The 21,100-nt window shown below is 44.2% G+C and overlaps 1 protein-coding gene across 7 annotated transcripts in view; it reads right to left on the reverse strand.

Annotated features, from left to right (window-relative positions):
* Positions 1 to 20,124, reverse strand: part of RBBP6 (RB binding protein 6, ubiquitin ligase) — a 28,668-nt gene extending 8,544 nt beyond the window's left edge. For 2 of the 7 annotated variants that reach the window (XM_062503825.1, XM_062503822.1), the window contains exons 1-11: positions 19,459 to 20,124; positions 13,662 to 13,761; positions 11,777 to 11,815; positions 11,106 to 11,142; positions 6,549 to 6,593; positions 4,086 to 4,174; positions 3,868 to 3,964; positions 3,177 to 3,316; positions 2,182 to 2,354; positions 1,223 to 1,326; positions 427 to 779 (exon numbers count right to left, since the gene is read on the reverse strand). In XM_062503825.1, the coding sequence (XP_062359809.1) occupies positions 427 to 779; positions 1,223 to 1,326; positions 2,182 to 2,354; positions 3,177 to 3,316; positions 3,868 to 3,964; positions 4,086 to 4,174; positions 6,549 to 6,593; positions 11,106 to 11,142; positions 11,777 to 11,815; positions 13,662 to 13,761; positions 19,459 to 19,624 (1,343 nt within the window). In that variant the 5' untranslated portion in view covers positions 19,625 to 20,124. Of the gene's footprint in view, positions 1 to 426; positions 780 to 1,222; positions 1,327 to 2,181; positions 2,355 to 3,176; positions 3,317 to 3,867; positions 3,965 to 4,085; positions 4,175 to 6,548; positions 6,594 to 11,105; positions 11,143 to 11,776; positions 11,816 to 13,661; positions 13,762 to 19,458 lie in introns of those variants that run through there. The other 5 variants (XM_062503828.1, XM_062503823.1, XM_062503824.1 and 2 more) reach the window with 4 other exon arrangements.
* Positions 20,125 to 21,100: the final 976 nt, after the last annotated feature.

Genomic DNA, 21,100 nt, shown 5'->3' on the forward strand with positions numbered 1-21,100 from the left:
TCTGGTCACCCTGGTTCCGTGCCTCCAAGGCAGCAGGGTTAAAGGATGTAACTCTAAACAGTGGTACAGATTTTTGCACGAAAATATTATTTCCACAGTACTAAAGAGAAATTAATTAAGGTCTGATGGAACTAAATGGCCACTCTAGGAATGGCTGGCCACTTCAAAGCCAGTCCCTCCTTCAGGGCAAATCTGAACGACTGGTAAGGGAACCAAACAGAAGTACTGCCAAGAAAATTGTTGCAAGAGGTACACGTTCTGCTTACTGAAGCGTCCTCATTGCAAGTAAAAACAGAGCCACAACTTCCACAAGGACCTGCAGCTGTCACTGAATGGTACACAGGGCGCTAGCTGCGAAGCTCAGGAAAAATCTAACCAGAGCATTTTGATTCGTTTTGTATTGCCGTTATCTCCAGATCTCCTTACCGGAAAGGCCCGTCTGGCTTTTCCCCACGGAGAGACAGGGACACTGCTGGAGGGAGATCGGAGACAACCACAGAAGAGGGATTGACGGGCAGCCCAGCTGCCATGGACGGCCCGGGGCCCAGGGAGGAGAGGGCGGAGCGGGAGGCCAGGGAGGCCAGCGGGATCATGAGCGGGTCCTGCTGGCGGGCCATGGCCGGCCGCATCAGCGGCTGCAGCGTGCGCGTTATGGTCTGCCGCATCAGAGGGGGGGGTGGTGGGGGCGGCGGTGGGGGCAGCTGCTGCTGCTGCTGCTGCTGCTGAATCTTACGGAGCCTTTTTGTGTAGCCGGTTTCATTTTTGAAGTTGTTGACAGCCTAGAGGTAGGGAAACGTGTTTGAAAAGGTGAGAATAAACTTCAGTAGAAATACGAACAAAAGTGTCCCTACAGGATAATCACTGCGTGTTCCTGTAAGTTCTATTAATCCTAAACCAGCCAACACACAGCTGTGAACACATCCCACGAAACTCTGGTATTAATGACTGGTACCTCAGAGTCTCTGAATTAAAAGTACTTTGCTGCTAATACCCAATTTGAAAGTGAGGACATCCCATTAAACACAAGTGTGTCCTGAATTCGCCAGATTGTCTCTAATGAGCCGTAGGCTTCTGTAAAAACAGGCAATGTATTTGAGAAGCAAACTTAGCCTTGTTGAGTTCAGCCTTGCTTACAGAGATCTAAATTAATATTTTCATCCCTTTCAGCTCTTTACAAATAGATTTTTCTAACAAGGAGTTCAGGCTAAAGTCACCACATTACCTGGCGCAGAAACTTGTTGGCGATTAAAGCATCAGGAGAAACATCTGTCTGATGGCAGGTAGGGCATGTGTGCTCCTCGGACTCCAGCAGTGCTGTTCTAATACCTAAATATTAAATATTCCAGTAGTTTGTAGCCAAACTAAGTAAACTTTTTTGATTCTCATTAATTACACAAACAAGCATATGATTAACAGGGAAATAGTCTTGAATGGAAAGCACAAAGCTGTAAACGTTCTATAGTGCAAAAAACTGGCAGAGGAACAGGTTGCCCAGAGAAGCTGTGGCATCCCTGGAAGCGTTTAAGCTCAATCTGGATGGAGCTTGGAGCAACATGGGCTATTGCTTCCATGGCAGGGAAGTTGGAATAAGATGAGCTTTAAGGCTCCTTCCAACCCAAACCATTCTGAAATTCTACAGCAATTTCTAACATACAGCAGAGGGTTGATATTTCACTGAGGTAATATGTAAAGATGAAGAGCAGACTGGCATGTAACATCACAACTGATCTTTTTTCCACTCTAGTACAGCAAGAAGTTGTTCCATGCTAATGAATAAAACACATTTCAAAAAACCATGAGGAGCTTTGAGTTCTGAAGGTTTTAACTAGCTGTAGGGAAGAATGTGGATGAAATGACTCCATGTCAATTCTTTGTAGTCCACAGTGCCCAAAGTTGGAGACATAATTCTGTGTGAGGGAAAGGGCTGCAGACAGAAGTGCATTCAATATCTAGTAGTGTAACCACCTGCACTCCTCTCATCCTCTTCCTTCTGCAGGTAAAGAGGATTTAACTAGAAACTTAAGGAGGGAAAAAAACCTTTCTGCCTTTTTTTCCACCATCTACACAAGAAGAGTCTTTCCCTGCTCAGGACATGAAAGTAACACAGCAATTTCCTTATCTCCTATTTCTGCTCTCAGAAGATCAAATTTGATGTTTGGAATGAACAAACCTGACACTTACATTCATCACAGTAACTGTTTCCACAGCAGGGAATAACAACCGCATCCGTCATTATATCCTTACAAATGAGACACAACAGCTCATCTGGAATAGGATCATCTTCTTCTGAGGAGGACGATGGCTCCTCAGGCAGGAAGGGAGGCTTCTCCTTCTTTCCTATAGCATAAGCTTCCCTGGATGTAGAGTGGGGAAAGCAAAAGAAAAGAAGCTAAAACTCTTCCAAGCTTTGAATTTTATCAAAGGAAGATAATATGTGGAATTCTTCTCCATCTCCATTGGCCTTCCTAAACACAACTGTTCAGTTTGAACTACTTTTCTATAGACCTAACACAAATAGAAGGAGGGAGGAATTCTCCAGCAGAACTATCCTGCTCATTGGCTCAACCAAGAAATCACTTCAGACTACAAAAATACTTGACAGCTCATATCAGGTGAAATGAATCCCAGCTGTCCTCTGCCAGAGGCTAAATGTAAACTGGAGGCCCAGGATAAAGCTAGTCTCCCAGTAATTACATTTTCTAACTGAAAGAAGTCAGTGTTACAGCTTCCAAAAAAGGACATCCAGGAGAGAAAATCTGAAGGGCTACCAAGAGTATTTTAGACCAGCCACACAAGTGTTTTCCTAGTTTATAACAGCAGGAAAACTAGACCCTGCCTCATCTCTGAGGGAGTCACAGTCCAACAGCTGCTTTATTACTTTTTACATGAAACCTGTGAAAGACAAACTAGAAGCAAAACAAACTCCATGAGGGAACAATCCCAATCACAAATGCTGCTGAAATGTTCTGCAGAAATGGTCTCAGCACAGCTCCCAGGGGCGTGAGCAGCAGGACCCCATTCTAATGTTAGGCAGCAGCATGGATTCTGAAGTTGAGATCCAGTGCCAATGCCTCCTCCCCACAATTCCAGGTGCTGGAAATGTGGCTGCACCACCACTCATTTCCCTGGTTTTTCTTATTCCCTTTTTGGATCAGTCTAACCAATCCCATACTTACGCATCTATGGTTGGAATTGCATATTTCCCAGTGTTGGTCAGCATGGCACCCTTTGTGTTGGGGTCCTTCACCTCCATCATAAAACTTCTTGGAATTCCTGTACTTTTTTTAATTCTGGGAACAGACTCGAAATTTTTGTCCTGTTAAGAAATGCAGACATATCTCAACCCCACACTGAAAAGAAGATTTCAGCAACTATTTTAAGCACAAAAACCTTGAACCCTCTCCTCTTACCTAGTTGTAAGGGTTGTTGGACTAAAGTATTCTTTTCCCTAAACAAATGCAGCCAGGGTGTTCCACAGGCTGGAGCAATGTTTTGAACTCACTGACATTCTTTGGCTTAACTACAAGTTCCTTAAAGGTGAAACCCCCTCAAACCTGCTCCTCCTCCAAAGGGCAATTCAGAGGGAGCTGGATTCAGGGCTTGGAGAAACTAATTTTGAGATATATGAAACTATACACAGGGGTTCATAGAGAGAGATTCATGGGAATATTTAGTGCCTCCGACCTAGCGAAAAGAAAATTTTACAATTCCAGATTTTTTTTGAATCCAAAAGGTTTTGCCATGTAACCTCTGCATTTCACACCAAAAGACACAATTCTTACTGTGAGTATTCACATTTGTTATCCGAATGTAACTAGCCAGATAAAAATTAAAAACTGAACACCCCCCAAGTGCCCCAGGTCTTACCCCATTTGTTGGACAGTTCTTTATGTAGTGCCCAGGTTTGCCACAGCGAAAACAGGTGTAGGAGGGTGGAGGTGGCCCCACGGGTTTCTTCATGTAACTACAAGTTTTTGGGGGAAAAAATGGAAAAGATATTCATGTGTCTCTCTTGTTTAAAACAAACCATCTCTACAATTTTTACATCAACTTCAAAGAACAAGTTTCACATTAGCAACACTTACTTGACTGGATCATATTCATGGCCAGACTGTGTCATCATAGCTTTTATTTTATCCTCCTCGGAAGCATTGGCTTCAGCCAGATTGGCAGTCTGTGCAACAGGTAATTATTTGACACACACATTAGAAACACATTTAAGCCCACGCAGCCCAAGACAACACCACTCATCCAATCCTGTAAAGAGCAGCACTACACTAGCTGAGCTTGCATGAGAGCAGCTGCTTATACCAAAGAGATTTGTACTGAAGATGGTCTGGGGAGTCCTTATGCCATGACATGATGTTTATGTGCCTACTAGAGAACCTACTAGAAAAGAGCACTCTTGGGCACTCAAACCTTAGGCTCTGTTTGTACCTTACAGCAAGACTTGTGTAACCAATCCAATTTCTTTCAGAGGACCGAAGCTATGTGTAGATAAACAACAACATCCAGTATTTTTACACGGATTTTTAAGCTCCAGACTATTTGTAGGAGAAGCTCTCCACTGGACAAAGAACTGATATGGATAGAAGCAGCATTATTTACATTTTGCAGTATTAAAAGGACACAGAACTGCAGAGGTGGGGCTGTTAGGTTTGCTTGCTGAAACTCAGCTTCAGACACACAAGTATTAAAAGGACCAAAGGATTTTACAATCCCTCAGCAAGGCAAAATTCTTTCCAGCAGAAGCTGCAGGCAGTCCAAACTGCATGTTCCCCTAACTTCTTCCTGTGAAATGATTTAATTACAGTGAAGACAATCTGCAGTTATTTTCCAGTTGAACATGTCCTTTTAACACACAAATTGTAATATAAACCTTCTGCACAACTAGATCTTCAAATTACTGAAGCCAGCTGATTTTTAAGCCTAATTCGTTCAAATGTTTTTATTACACACTAGTCCAGATACAAGCAGGGTCTAAGGGAGTGACTGTAAATGACTTGGGCCTTCAAGCACCTATCACTCAGCTCAAGCACTCATGGTTTGGTTTTGTATGCATTCATTCACAAAAGCAACCAACTAGTTTCAACATTTTATTAAATGGTTGTTTCATATACACAGTGTTTCTCCACAGTAACAGAATCCAGATTGCCAACTATGAAATCATTTCCATTAACAGTTACAGAAAACTTTACAGACAATACTTGACTAATTTGTTTGAACCCAAACGGTTTACAAAACACGTCCAAAAGCCACAAAACATTAGTAGGAATAGACCAAAATTCAAATATGGCATTTCATACATAGTAATAACCACCAGAGAACTGTTAACACATTGCCTCCGTGCTGAGCCAGGCTGCACTAGAGCCATTAGAGGGAGCAACAGTGCTGAGCCACTTGGTGTCATCTTCCTGCATTTTTCTGAGGTACTTAAATATCCTCAAAAGCTTAAATGTGTACCCCACCCCTTGGACAGCTTTGCACATTTTAGAGTAAAACTTCACAGCAGGTTACAGACCCGAGGACACATTAGGGAAGCACTAATGGGGACCAATTCTTTGCATGGCTACCTTCCAAACTAGAGATATTTATATATAATTTTTTTTCCCCCCCCCAAATGTATACAATTTAATTTCTATAGTGAGGAGGGGAAAAGTTACCAGTGGGAAGAGATTTCTTTTTGTTAGAAATGAACTCCAGCCTTTATCTTGATGACAAAGAACTAACTAGTTGCTCTGCCCCAGGCCCTGCCTACTCTAGTGCCTGTAGCTTTAGGGACTGGTGGTTGAGCACTTGCCTGTCCACACAGTGCAGTCACTAGTGCTTTCCCAGACAAATTACATGTTGGTTGAGCAAAAATGCAAGCAGTTCCCGAGCAAAACATGGCATTACAACAGTTTCAGAAGGTCACAGCTGCTCAGATGCCACACATACACATTGGTATATTCCTATAAACAATGAGGTACATTTACACAATTTACAGTCTGTGTTCAAACAAATTAGATCGGGTTGTCCACTGTATAGATCCCACAATTTATGGAATTGTGCAGCATTCAGAGAATGGGTCTGTAACTATGACTAGGGGTTCAAAAATAGCCATGCAATTGTCCATGGTACAGAACTGCTTCTCTTGTGGCTGGTCACACCCCCCTGGAATGTCCATAACTTACAGCCAATTTAATTCTTCTGTACAAACTGGGTTAGTTTCCAACGCAAAATTAATGAAACGTATGAAAAACGGTAAAACAGCTTCTGAAGAGCTTCTTCTTTGTGTCTTGAGGATGAGTAATACTGCAACATTATGCTGAGGCTGATAAGGTACTCCCCTTCTATCTTCCCAAACTGGGAACTACTCTTTACAGGATAGTATCAAAATATACACACATTTTAAAGTTAAAATAAATACTTTAAGTTAATAAAAATTAAAGGGGTCTTTCCAATTACAACAGTTATTCACCTATAGATCACAGTATCAATTTAAAAATAGGAAGCAAACACTTTTTAAAGTATTTGACAAGAATATATATATATATATATATATATACCTTAGTAAGCTGGGCCAGAGAAATAGATGCAGAAGAGTCATCAATCTGTTCACAAAAAATTAAACACATATTCAAGTTCTACAGTCAAAACACAGCAATAGTTAACCTCTACCACAGTCTGAATGTCTGCACTACCCCCCTGAGTGTCACCCAAAGGAAATCCCAACCCAGTGTAATTTGTATTTATTCAAAACAAAGTCCAAATCTATGATGGCTTAAGAGTATCTACGTGCTTATGAGAAGAAATTAAAATAACCAACCCCACTGGAGATCTACTTATTGTTCAGAATATCTCAGAGAGGGATCTCTTTCAAAAGAGTAAGGAAGCTGTCAATTTTCAGCTAAAAAGGATTTAAAAAAAATATTTGAGGAAGAAGAATCACTCCAGCTAATGTAATATCAGTGTAGTTTGTAAATGAATCAGTGAACGTCTCATCATTTCTATATGCACACAGTGATGATTTAGTGAACCCACATCTGCCTGTCAGAGTAAAGGCCATCCCCAGCAGCCCAAAAAACACACTCTGCCCCTCCTGTCAGACCCAAATAAACCCAAATAAAAGCCAATCTAGCACAGCAGTCACAACCTGCCACTTGGACTGGAGAAAAAACAACTGCTTAAATCATTTATATAGAGGTGTTTCTGACAGAGTAGACAATAAAAATTGAGAAAATGGATTCCTTGTAGACCACAGGCCCTACCACCCATCAGTGAGAATTCAGGTGATTCCTCGCAATCAGACCAAACCTGATCTTTAATAGCAGCCCAGGGTTAAATGAATAAAGGAAAGTGCAAAGCACACTCCTGATGATAAAAAAATTGATTCAGAGCATAAGCCTGGAATTTTTGTATCCGTTTTTCTCCTCCCAGCTGCCTATGGAACAGCTCTCAGGAACAGAAGCCAGAGAACTAATGCTGAAGAGCAGTTTTGCCACAAATAAAAAGGTTAACTCCATCTAGTTCCTTCTGCAGTATACTGAATTATATCATGACATGAGCAGAACTTGAGCTAGCACAACAGGACCAGAAAGACAGAATCACTGCTTATTACATCTAAATTGTTCAAAAATGTAGAATAAAATTTCACAATGGGAACTGAACAGCTCTCCAAGAAGTCACTAAACAGGTCAGCAAAGAGATTAAAACCTTTCCTTAAGAAAGATCTTGTCCTTCACTACCTAATGTAGCAGAGAATTCGAGGGAACAGTTTTAACAGACTGGGAAAAAGCATTTCCATGCACAAGATTACTTCCTCACACCAGTGAGTTGCTCCTTTTCTGTGTTTTCAGGAAAGCACCTACAGCATTCCTGCATTACTGACTGAAGAGCTCTTGTGTCTTTGGAGAGGAACACAGATCTAGACAAAAGGACCTTCATTCCTCTGCAAATCTTACCACAAGATTCACCTCTCCTCCCCTCCAGAATGCTTTGTACCTAGTTCTGTTCAAAAGGAGGTCTGCACAAGCATTTTGAAGCTTCATGCTCCATATGCCACTCTTTTACACGTGAAAAAGCAGGCCAGTGTTCTCTCAGGGTAGGCACAGCTATAATTTTATGTTTATTTCAGAAACAAGCAAGAAATTAGGAAAGCTCTAGCATTAAATGGTCTAGTACTGACCAAGAACTGAAACACAACAGTTAATAAACTATTAATTCTTTCCTCTATTTTTTTAGGAAGCTGCTATTATACAGACTGCAGGCAACAGTTTAATTTCTTAATGGAGGTGATACTGAACAGTTATCAAAAGCAGCAAACAGACAATTAATGTACTCTTCAGTGCATTTGCCCATGGCCATCTTTCAACTATCCTATATTTTTGCCAGGTTTTTTTCCTTTTAAATTTCTACTGAAGTATTTCCTGGCAGTCCCTTGAAAGAGTCAAGTAGAAACAACATCTCCATGAATTTGTAGGCAACCCTAAGATAACAGTGCAGAAGTATTGTAAAAAAAAAACAAACCAAAAAACAACCCAGAAAAAGTAAGCCCCAAACTCTAAACTCAACAGCCAGTGTTGTTAACTCCCATGTCGTGCAGCAGACTGAACAGAAACTAACAGGAAGCCAAGTGGGCAAGGGGACAGAAAAGAAGAGGAAAAGGCTGATCTCACTGCTGCTACATTGAAATTCCAGGGCTTCCCCCCAAGCAAGGGCTTGGCTACACAGAAGTTCAGCCAGGGAGGCTCCAGCTGTGGCCAGTGGTGCTAAACCAAGGAGCCCAGCTCGGCCCTTCTGCAGCCTGCAAGGGCCCTGAAGGAGGGGACACCAACCCTAAAGCAGAAAGGCCCCACACCTGGCTCTGGCTGTGCCAAAGGGGGCATGGCAGCTGGCACAAGAGCATGACAATGAAAAAATACTAAAGAGAAGAAGCTTCTGTGCATCCTTTAAAAAAAGAAAACCGATTTTAACCTTGCAGCTTTACTCTCCATCAATAACTGACAAGATTCCTAGTGATTTACTCCAACTACACAAGACCCAGCTTCTGCTCTGAAATACATGCAGAAATATGTGTGTTTAAAAAAAAAAACCCAAAAAAGGCACACATTCCCCCCACACCAAGACCTGAGTTAGCTTTAAGAATAAACTATTTGTGTCTCCAGCCCCAGAAGCTGCAGGGCTTTTCCAGAGAGAGGGCCTGTACAGAGGGATGCAAGACTTCCACCCTCCCAGACCAGGGAATGGCTTTGCTTTTCCTTTCCTGCTGTTAGTTCTCACTCACACTGTCTTCCCTCCCACTCTGGGATTTTTCCTTTTTTCTTTTGACACATCTACATTAGCTTATGGTAAGATGCTACTGAGCAATGTAATACAGACATGCCAGGGAACACACGAGGCTAAAAGAATGTTAACTTTATTTATGAACATGTGGTTTGTGTTTATACACATGCTAGTAAACAAAAAGAAAAAGAACTGTTTTCAAGAAATAAAAACCCATCTGAATTAGATCAAATACTATAAATGTAGTTTACATAAATGCATTACATTAACTGCTAGGGTCACTGGGCCAGTTCAGCTAACTCCAGCTCACAATGAGAGGCATTAATGTCCAAAAGGAATTGCAATCAATCAGCAATAGAATTATGGATGTCACATTTACTGCTTTTAGACCTACACAGAGCAAGTTTTCAATTTGAAGTTGATTGTTTCCATGGGAACCAGAGGCTGCATTCTTCCCAGAACACAGCCCCAGAGTTCAGGAATTTCTAGATTAAGTTATCCTAATAGCTGATCAAGTGATCAGAACCAATGATCCAGGGTTAGTGTAATGCCTCACACCAGTCTAGTGAAGGAGAAGCAGTTATATTTAAAATAAAGATAAAAAATGAACCCCACCAAATAGCACTTTGATACTCTAAGGACTATTGGAAAAGCACAGTTGCACACAGTACTGACCCAAGTGGCACACCAAGATCTGCCCATGGCCAGGCACGGGTTTCCATGTGGGATTATATGTTAGCAGCAGTACAAGTGCTTGCAAACCTGAAGGAAAATGCTGCCCCTTTTCCAAATGTGAATTCCAAGTGGTGGTATACTAAAGAAAAGCTTCATCTTTGGGGATTACAGCAGCAGCCAACCATGGAGTCACCCAGACCCAAAAATGTGCTGCAGGCAGAAGTTAAGAAAAGTGACAGGGATTTCACCCCCAAATGCTCCAGGCTCTAACCTGGTGCCAAAATTTGTGTTACATATTGTCATTTGCAGACAAACTGTTGAACTAAACTGCTTCACCAGATAAAGGGGAGAGATCAAATCAGAACTTTAGAATACCACTCTGTGTAGCAGCGATATTGAAATTCACGTCAGGCTATTAAAGACATTTCTGTACTCAGGGGGCCCCAAACAATATCACTTCCATTATACAGTTTTAGGAACAAATACCCAAATATTTAAGGACATAAGAAAGAATCATTTAGCTGCACAGAACTGTCCTGAAAACATCTGGGATAGGCTGGGTTTGGTATTTGTTTGAACCCCCAAGTCAAAAGTAAGGAACAGCACCAAGTTTCACAATAATGATTTCTCAGTGGTTTTTGATAACATTTTCAAAAACCATTAGGCAAAAAAAAAAAAAAAAGTATTTAAAAACAAAAGCTAAGTGATACAACGTGAAAATGGCAAAAAATACACTCCAAACAGTTTTTATTGCAAGAAACAAAAAGCACACAACAACCTATACAAACATACATATCACTAGCTATAGACAGACAGATGTAGAACATGGCACCATGTTCAGTGTGCAAACCTCGAGCCTACAGGATCTGCAAATGATCATACATTATCTGTACAACACAGAGTCATACAGGAGAGATTCTGGCATATTCAATATGAAATACAATTCATTACTAGGCACAAATACCAATATTCACATTAGAACTCTGTAAATGATGGCATTACCCAGTTTTTACTATGCTGAATCAAATACAATGTATTTACAACATACACTAGGTTTTACTGGAAAATATATTAAGTTAACGTTTGGCAAATTAATAAAAGGCTGCATTGTTTAGAACTAAGTGCAGTGTGTAGGAAAAAAAGTGTGAGATTGTGTTTTTACATACTGCTTTTGATGTTCCACTCACTGGCTCACTTCGACTTCTAGAAGAAGAAATAAAGGTGATCAGAATTTAAAACAAATCAGTTGCACCCGACACAAAGATTCCAGAATCTGAACAGCACATTATGCTCCAATACTCTAGTGAATTTAGACATTTTTATAACATAAACTGTTCTCTCTTGGTACATTCAGTGCAACTAAAAAACCCCCCAAAAATCACATTTCTACATTGTCACAAATTACTCAAGACTTACAGATCTAGAACACAACAGTGCAAGAGGAAGTCCTCAGAGATTTTGTCTCTGCTCTCTAAGTATCAAATCCATGAGGTCTGTACTAGAGCTCTGTGTTCTCAAATCACCAATCACCAAAGCACGTGGTAGCTTTGGCCAACATGTACATCCCTGGTAGCACACACAGGTACCAGGTACAGGGCCTCAGTTTCTATGAAAGAACAGTGAGAATCTACAAGTGTGAGTTTGCTCAGGTGAAAAACACAGTCACGGGACAAAGGGGCAACATAACAGTGTGAGCAGCACAGTCTCTAGAACAGTGTTTCTTTGTGGAAGCCCAAGCACTGTGTTCAGAGATCCACTATATTTAGTCATCAAAGTGCCAAAATATTAAACATGTTACATATGCTATATTGACTAAAAGTAGTAGTAGAAATGTCACCTGAAAGTAGTTTCTAGGATTTTGTGCGATTTAGGAGTCCTGTGACAAAAAAAAAGGTCTTAATTGCCAGAATTTGCTATAAGATAATCTTGAATATGTTACAATATTTTAGGAAATATTATTACATTTGAAAACTTGCTGAGATTCCACATACTCGGTGGTCTGGACCTGCATGCTCCTCACCATGAACCACACATGCAGCCACTGAGAGAGCTAACAAACAATCCACACATCATCCAGAGTCCCATGAGCAGAAGCAATGCAAAGGCTGCTGGGGAATTCACATGCCAATGGAGAGGCTCAGCTTCCTGCCACTGCTAAACCCCCCCAGGCTCCCAATTACACCTCCTGAAGGTGAGGAAATACACGGAAATACTTTGGATTACCACACAGTAGCTGCTTCAGCCATTTGCTGCAAGGTGAGCAATGCCTTTCTGAAGGCCTCTCCACCATTCCAGCAGACATTCCCCATCCCCAAACATTAACCACCCTACCAGTGGTCCCTGCAGTGTTTCCAGCTCATATGTCTGATTAATTTTCAACTGCACCCCAGCAGCGCAGTTCTTTCCTGATCCCCCCATAGTGCTGACAGAATTTTTGATGCCAGCTTTGATTCTCTGGAGGGCTGTACAATGCCAGGTGAGGTGCACTGGCAGGACAGCACCCAGCTGAAATGAGCCCCAGAGCAAGGCTGTGTTTACAGGCACAAAGCTGTGGGTGCAGAACCCCGAGGGAGGGGCAGAAAGCACTGCACCAAGTCCTGCAGTAACATGCTCCAGGGTTACATGCAGAGCCACTTCCATTTGGGGTTTTTGCTTGCAAATGGTTCATGGGTACCAGGATGTTGCTGTATTGTTTGCTCAAGACACAGTGTAACTCCTCAGGGTACTTTATTGAGAACCAACATTAGAAAGACATGGCAAAACCACAAGCTAATATTATCTCCTGCTGGTGGTGAAGAGGCATGGCTTTAAGGAGGTTGATAAACATGCCCATTCTAACAGAACTGATGTAGCTACTATAGATCTGGACTGCATGAAAACATCCATGCAGCAATAATCCTGTAGTCAGGATTGCATTTGAGTATCTGTGATTTTAATCAATACTGAGGACAGAGAATCAGGTGTAAACCTTAGAAATACAGAATTAAAACCTGGAGCACACATCCCAGCTTGGGTACAGACAGACTCAGAAAGGTAACCAGTACATTTGGTAATGTGCTAAACTGCTTCTGAGATTTAAGTTTGGACAGGATTAACCGTTCCTTCATGGTACTTGCACAAAAGCCAGCACCTTTTAGGATATGGTTCTTTTTCTCTTGCCTCAGATACTGTGTGTTTAGGAAATGCACAGGAATCACTTAGGAATGAAACTTCTTGTTTGCATGGTTCACCAGTTGGCAACCCTTGGTCTCCCCTCTACAACTACTATTCAACGTCCCCAGATCTGAGGCAGAAAAATAGCTGTCATATCCTGCCCCACCTCCCCCAAGTGCAGGTGACAGTCCCACACCCAGAATCAAACTCCTCTGAGACAGGAACAAACGTTAAGTCTACACTCCAATGCATATCTGCCTTTGTTAAAAAGGCAGACACACAAAATAAGGAATCTCCCCATGTAGAGGAAACAGGATCTGCACTTGAATCTCAGAAGAATAAACCCCAAACCAGACTCAGTTGAATCATCTTGAAAGCTACCACTGTTGGTGTCTGAACACCAAAATCTAAGTTTCCTTTGGGACAGACATATTGAAATCTACCCCATGACAACAAACACCAGCAGCAGCTTTAACAAGCAAGGTACAACCCAAGTGCCTCTGCAGGGGCTGGCAACAACAAGGGGCACACTGACCCCTCCCACAGAAGAGAATGTTTGCAGTACTTACATAACATAAGTTTTGCTGGTAGCTTTAACTCCTCCAATGGGGATTCTCCTCACAATCACCGATGAGTTCTTGGGAATCAGAGCACTATCATCGGTGTATTCTGGAAACAACATCAGTACAGAAAAGATATTAGTCTGTTTGTAAGAATGTGTTTAATACGTAATGCAGAGCACTTCTGAGAATAACTTTGCAGATTTAAAAGCAAAATTTTATACATAACATCAGGCTTTCATCCTCTCAACACAACAACAGCACCTGTCAAGAAATCTTCAGGTTTAATTATCAAACACAAGCAGCAAAATAATTTTCAGTTTTTAAAGTTAGCTTGAATGCCAAGAGCAAAATGGTTTCAAATTACACTAAAGCAGTCTGATAATGCACGAGGATTTTCCCTGATCTGTTTTAAGCTGTTATTGCTTCTCTCTGGCTACAAAACCAAGAGATCTCTGGAGAAAAACAAACCAAAGCTAAGCGTCACCTGCATGAAACAGACTCTAAAGTCTCTGTTTGTCCTGAACAAACCAGGCACCAGCTAAAGCAGGGAAATTCTGCACCAGTGCTTTCAGTGTGCTAAGTACTCCTGACTCTCCTGTCAGGCCTGGCAGAACAGCAGAGCCACCAGCTCTGTGCTTGGAGCTGCACTGTCCCCAGCCAGGCTGGGCAGCTGCTCAGGGCCTGACAGAGAAATGCAACTGAAACTGGCAGCTCTGCAGTTCAGAGCACAAAAACTTGGGGATTTTCTGAGCCTGCTTTCACAAGTAGGACAGAAGTGGCTCAAACTAAAGTGGTACCTCCCCCCTTAAGCTCACCATCCAGCCTGAATTAATCAAAGGGATACAAGTTTTTTCCACTCACTTTCTGTAGAGAAGAGGGACTCAAACAAAATTACTTCAGAAGGCAGCCTTGAGAAGCCTTTGGAAAACAGCATGTGTCTGGAGCCTGCTCTGCCTTGGCCTGTCCTGTGCTGCTTGTCCAAAGAGAAGAAAAGCCCTCTGACCTTTCACATAAGGCTCAAGCAAAAATCCAACTCTCAGACACACTTTGAATAAGCTTAAAATGCAAAGGCCTCTCCATAAGAATGGTTTTTATACAGAACTTACATACGCTGGACTAGATATTGTAAAGCACTGTGAGCAGTCCTTCCCTGTGATGTGCCTGCAGTGTTAGTTGTTCCAGCCCCTTGCCTTTGCAGAATGAATCAGAACACTGGTCTGAAACCCAGAGCTGCTGTGTATCTAGTCAAACTCTGTCAGGATGAGTCTGCTCAGTGATCACACACAAAATACAAGTATCTCATAATTTATGCTCCATTTTTCAGTATATTATTCCCACAGGCAGGAACCTCCCTTAGACCAAAACATACCTAGCAGAAGACATCACTTCAACCATAAAATTAAAATTTTACTTCTATTTCCAACTACCAGAGCATTTCTTCAGAAAACTGAGAAATCATTTAGCTGAAACTAATTCCTGATCTTCCCCCCAGGGAACCAAACAGCGAGACTCCTCTGGACTGCAGAGTAGCCTAAAACTGCAGGTGAAAGGACCAGCAGTGACAGAAACAGCAGCTCTTACAGAAGTCACATCCTGACACAAGCCCTGGAGCTCTGCTCCTCACGCAGCCACCTGTCAAGAGGCTGCACTGGGACTTTCTGATGGAGAAGGAGCTCAAGCAGTGCTGAGGCCGAGACAAACACCGGGAAGATGGTGCAGTTCTGCAGCCCAGAGCAGCTGTTTCTACTTGGGGACCAGAGTCAAACCAAAGTGTTCTTTCTTTCTGCTCCAGATCATAAATCACTGGACTCTGATTTCAGAGATACAAGAGAAGCAACAGTGGCTTCACAAAAAAGGCTTTTAGATTAAACTGACATCTCCCAACAGGAACTTGCTCCTCATGGGCAGCAACATCCCCTGGGCAGAGCCTCACAAGCCTCAGGACCTGCACAGCCCTGGCACTGTCCCTCCATGACTCCACACCTCAAGGTGAACAGTGAGGCAAACTCCACACAGCTACTGCTCACACTTGTCCAAGCACAGCTTCAACAGAAACACTCAAAGCTGGAGGCAACAACATTGTTCATTCCCACTCCCACATAGCACAAGCTTGCTTTTCCACCAGTGATGGCTGGGAAGTGGCTACTAGAATTTGTCCATCTGAGCTGTGACTAAAAGTACCCAACTAACCCAAAATGCCTGCAAAAACAAAGACAGATATGGATATTAAAGGCAAGAGCAGAAGAGACATAACAGTCTAAAACTTGCTATTTATCCTACAAGAAAACAGCAGCTCGAAAGAGTCCAGAGAAAGAAGTATTTCAAGGCATGAATAGAGAAAAACTAGTTAACAGCAGCTACCCTGACTGCTGCCTCACACTGACACAGAAATCTGACATCAACTACTGCATTACAGCCCACAACCTTCTACCAGCTAAATGCAAAGAGCTCAGATTTGCTGGCAAGTTTTTATGCTGCTTCACATTGAATGAGCAATTTAAAACCCCCACTTTTTAATTTATCTAAGATAAGGATTTCTGCTAGTTTTACAAATTTGTGTTTATGTATACTATAAACAAGTTACTGACAAAAGTTCCCACATTATTTTCTGGCCTGCTTTCATCCCTGGTTTCATATGACAGCATTGCTCAAGCAGCTCTGAGCACTCGCAGAGGTTTTTCACACAGGTGAAGTACAGAACTCCCAGGAGTCCTTGGAAGGCAAGCCTAGGTGTGCCAGGGCAGGGAAAAGCTTGGCTAAGCAGCTGCTGGGATGTGCAGGGAAGAGCAGCAATGTCTGCCAGCATGCCAGGCTGTCCCCACCACAACACAGGGATTTCCCCAGAACATTTTCTCCTTAGGCAGGATTTAACTGTGTTCTCATCACCACCACTCGCTCACTTTGGGACAAGCCATCGCTGTAGCTGCTATGAAAGCAGCCTTGAAACTTCCTGAGTAACAGCCTGGATCCTGTAATCCTGTTGGATTTTCTGCTTCCCCCAGAACAGGAATCCCTGATCTCATCTACAGCAGGCACATCATCACCTCTGCAACAAGCTGGCTCAGGAGGCCAAGCAGCCCAGGGAATCTCCACTGCCCTGCTCCGAAGGGATGAGTCAATCAAATCCACCCTACTTCCAGTCATTAATCCCATTACACCACCTGCCCCCTGCTTCAGGGTCCTCCTGGCTCTGGTGTGGTGTGAGTGTGGGGCTGAAGTGCCTGAGCAATACTCTGCCATCCCACACCAGTTCAGAGCAGTTTTACTTTTTTCTTTGCTTTTTGCCCTGGAAGTACGACGGCACATTTTCCAAGTGATCTGCTTCAGAATGTCATAGCGCAAGAAAAAACACTCAAGAAACCTCAGTTGTGGAGCTTGCAGCTCTTCCACAATATTCTGGGAACACCTGGTATAGAACACAGGTAAACAAATCCAGATCCAGGGAAATGGAGCAGGTTTGAAAGCACCACTCTTGAGCACAGGCTTTAGAGAACATGCTTTGAGCAAGCATGGAACAGGAACCCCCTACATGAAACAGGTCCCACTCACTCACTCTGCATTCCCAGATCTTACACAGTCCACCAGATCCTTTTTTCCCACCAATATTTAAAATCCCATGGGCTTTTAGCCTATGTTAGCATCTCCTATTACTAGTTTTCCATTAGGAAAAGTAACAGCTCCAGAACTGTAAAAGCTTACAGGATCTTGGAACAATCTGAATATGCAGCACATCTCTGCTCATGGCTCACTTTGTTCTTTCCAAAGATCATTTTAACATTTACTCAGGACTCCTGAATAGACAAGGTTATAAAAACTCAACACTTATGTCCACACATAAGAATTCCTAACATCCCACTTAGGTAGAATATCCCAGTCTAGCTGTTATTTTAATTTCTGCAGGTTAATTTAAACCTCTACCTCTGATTAATAAAAACTGAGATTCACATTTATGCATGTAAACCAAAGATTTGACAGACATAAATTTTGGAAATACACACTCTGCAAACCACAGAGGGATTTTTGCCTTTTCACATGGAAAACACCCTTAGGAAAGCTTCAATAAGCATCCGTGTCAATAATGTAGAATTTTAAATTACGTATTTTACATAGTTACATATTTATAATTTAATAGTGGTTTTTGCAGAGGTTAAAGTGCAACACAACCTGCCTATAGGACCCAGGACAACGCTTTTGTAACTTCACCTTGAGGCAGCACCACATTTAACACCTACCAGTGAGACTAACACTTTTCCTTCCCCGGACTCTGGTTACACACGAAAACAAAGTAACACCCTGGTAAATTCGGCACGGCGGATGCTGCAGTAATACTTTATGAGGTGACATTTACGAGCATCTTTTTTCTCCTAACTTGGCTCCCTGTTCACCCGCTACACCAAACCCCACGCGTGTGGCCTATTGCAAAGCAGTTGTTCTGTTCCCAGAGCGGGGCTCCAGCCCAGCTCCCGCCCAGCCCCGGTGACACCAGCCGCTGCTTCTGGGAGCCCAGAGCGTCTGTCCCACAGCTCCGGACACAGCGCAGGGACCTCCCCAGCACAGCCCGCACTGCAAACCAAACCCAGGCTTCAAAAGCTTTCCACAGCTTGATTCAATACTGTTACAAAAACCCAGTACTTCTGAGCTTCAACACAACAGCATCCCCTGCACCCCTAATGCTGTGTTGGGAATTCTCTCAACGCTCTCCCGGAAATAATTTAAATATCTGTAGATAAACAGATGCTTTAACTCCAACTCCTCGGAATGTCAGGGCTGAAGTTACAGAGCATTCTGTTTAAACTTCAACACATAACACTGAAAGAGGAAAAAAAAAAAAAAACCAGTGCGTATTTTGAAGAAAAGAACTACTGAGACACAGAACAACGGGGGTGGGGGGGGGGTGGAATAAAAAGGTTTAACGTTGCAGGAATGAAAACACAATTATTTTTATTTCTGAAAAGTCACACTCCGAAGTCTTTAATCACATTCAAACATATCAGGATGGCAGATTACCAAACTGAAGCATCATAGTTACACAAGCCCATATTCACACCGCAGAGTCAAGCGCTATTTATTAGATTTAAGCGAATTTATGACTTCCCGAAGAACATTTCTTACATATATTCTCTGTAAATGTTCCACCTTAAAACTTCAGTACTACCCTGATACAGCAAACACTGAGTGCGAGGAAGAAAAACAATAAATTAGACAAGAATGATGAAATGATGCTCAGCAGTATCCAAATTACGGTGTCCTTTGTTTGGAAAACTTGCATTATCTAGGAATTCCCAAGAGTAATTTTGCTACACAGAACGCTGACTGTGCAAGAAGCTTTAAAGGTCTGCAGAAATTGTAACTCAGTGATACACTCGATACAAATTGTTGCTTCTAAGCAATTACTGCAACGGGCACTTCAATGAAAGGCGGGTAAAAAAGGCTGCAAAACACCTTCCAATGAAGGGGGGAAATAGAAGTTGAAGACAAAGTTCAGTCCTCAAACACACTTTTTTTTTTCCTCCCATTCAAATTAGCCATGTGCTATATTCCCACCACCTCGACAATTTTCTACCACATTTCAAAGCAAACTGGCAGGTTTGTTATGCTAAGACATCCTCTCCCCCACCCACCCATCCCCCCCATTTTACCTACAACTCCAGGAAACCAAAACTTTTGTAGCACGGTGGCACACGAAGCCGTGCTCAGCAAGTAGAACTGCTGGGACGGTGCTGTGAGAGCAGCAGCTACAAAGGAGCAGCTCTGAGCCCACAGCGGCCACCGCTCCATCAGCGCTGCCCCGAACCCCACGCACCTTCTTTGGTCTGCGCGTTGGTGATCTGCAGGTCGCAGTCGGCCGCCTTCAGCTTCTCCCGACCCATGATCTGGCGCTTGAGGTCGCTCAGGGAGATGTGCAGCCCGTCGAAGGTGACCGTGTCATAGTTGAGCTTGGAGGAGAACTTGTAATGCACGCACGACATGGCGGGGCGCGGGCGGCGCCCGCTCCGGCGCGGCGGGGCCGCGGGGGTCGGGCAGGGCCCACGGGGGCCGGGGCGGCGGCGCTGGGGCGGCGAGCGGCGCTCAGAGACCGCGGCGCTGCGCCATGGCCGGGCCGCGGCCTCAGGGCTCGGGGCTGGGCAGGCCTCAGGTCTCCATCGCGGTGAGCCCGCGGTCCCCGCCCCGCAACGACCGCGGCCCTCGGCGAGCGCGGCGCACCCGCCCGGGTCCTGCTCTCGGCCCCGCTCGACACGGGCCGGGCCCCGCTCGGTTCGGGTTCGGCCTCGCTCGGACTGGGCTCGACTAGGACTCGGCCCCGCTCGGCTTTGCCCGGCCCCTCTCGGTTTGGGCTCGGGTTTGGGCCCGCTCGGCCCGGCGCCGCCCCGCTTGCTTCAGGCTCGGTCCCGCTCGGCCCGGTTCGGCCCGGCTCGGCCCCGATGGCGGCTCCCGCGGCCGCCCCTGCCCTCAGCGATGCGCCGAGGGGTTTCCCGGCCGACACCGCACGGGCCGCGCGAGCATGCGCAGATGAAGTGCGTCCACCACGCCGCACGTGACCCGGCGCCGCGCGTGACACTACGTCACGTGGGCGCGGCGGCCCCGCCCCTGGCCCCGAGCGTCCCCTAGCGGAGCGCCTGGTGTGCGCCCCTCACGGAGCCGCGGGAAATGTAAGGATGGGACTGAGGGAAATAATGACATTACAGCCCATAATAGTCACCGTCCTCTGGGCTTCATATCGCCGGCATGTCGTACTTAAACCCTGCCTCTTTCACGTTATGTGCTTCTGTCGCGTTTAACCCATCTATTAAAACTTAATTACAACAGTCTTTCACTACACAAATATTTATTTTCTAATTCTCAAATCTTTACACAGGAAACCTTTTGCCCACCAGCTCCCGCTGTCTCAAAGAAATCAATCCAAAGACAAGTTAATTTTTCAAATAAAAATAATGAAGCCTTGGAATAAACTCATGTAAAATTTTAGTCTAAGCCGGTGAGCTCTGAAGCCTGAGGGTGATCAGGCTCCTGTGTCCAACAGGACCTGCCTGGAACATTCCAGCCCAAAGGGCCTGGCCTGGTGGAAATCTCGGCCTGGGCTGTGGGGGCTGCGGCTGCTGCTTGGACACGGCTGGACCAGGGGGATTGAGGACACGGCTGGACAAAGGGTTTGGGACATGGCTGGACTAAAGGGATGCTCCCATGAGCAGCTGAGCTGTGGGATCTGAGCAGGAGGGTGCTGACCTCCCAGTGCCAGAGGGCAGGGCTGGGTGGGATACTGGGGAGAAATCCTTCCCTGGCAGGGTGGGCAGGCCCTGGCACAGGGTGCCAGAGCAGCTGTGGCTGCCCCTGGATCCCTGGCAGTGCCCAAGGCCAGGCTGGACAGGGCTTGGAGCAGCCTGGGAGGCTGGAAGGTGTCCCTGTCCTGGGCATGGGGAGGATGTCCTTTAAGGTCCCTTCCCATC

Source organism: Cinclus cinclus, chromosome 16 (assembly GCF_963662255.1).
Source record: "Cinclus cinclus chromosome 16, bCinCin1.1, whole genome shotgun sequence".
In the NCBI taxonomy this organism is placed as follows: Eukaryota; Metazoa; Chordata; class Aves; order Passeriformes; family Cinclidae; genus Cinclus; species Cinclus cinclus.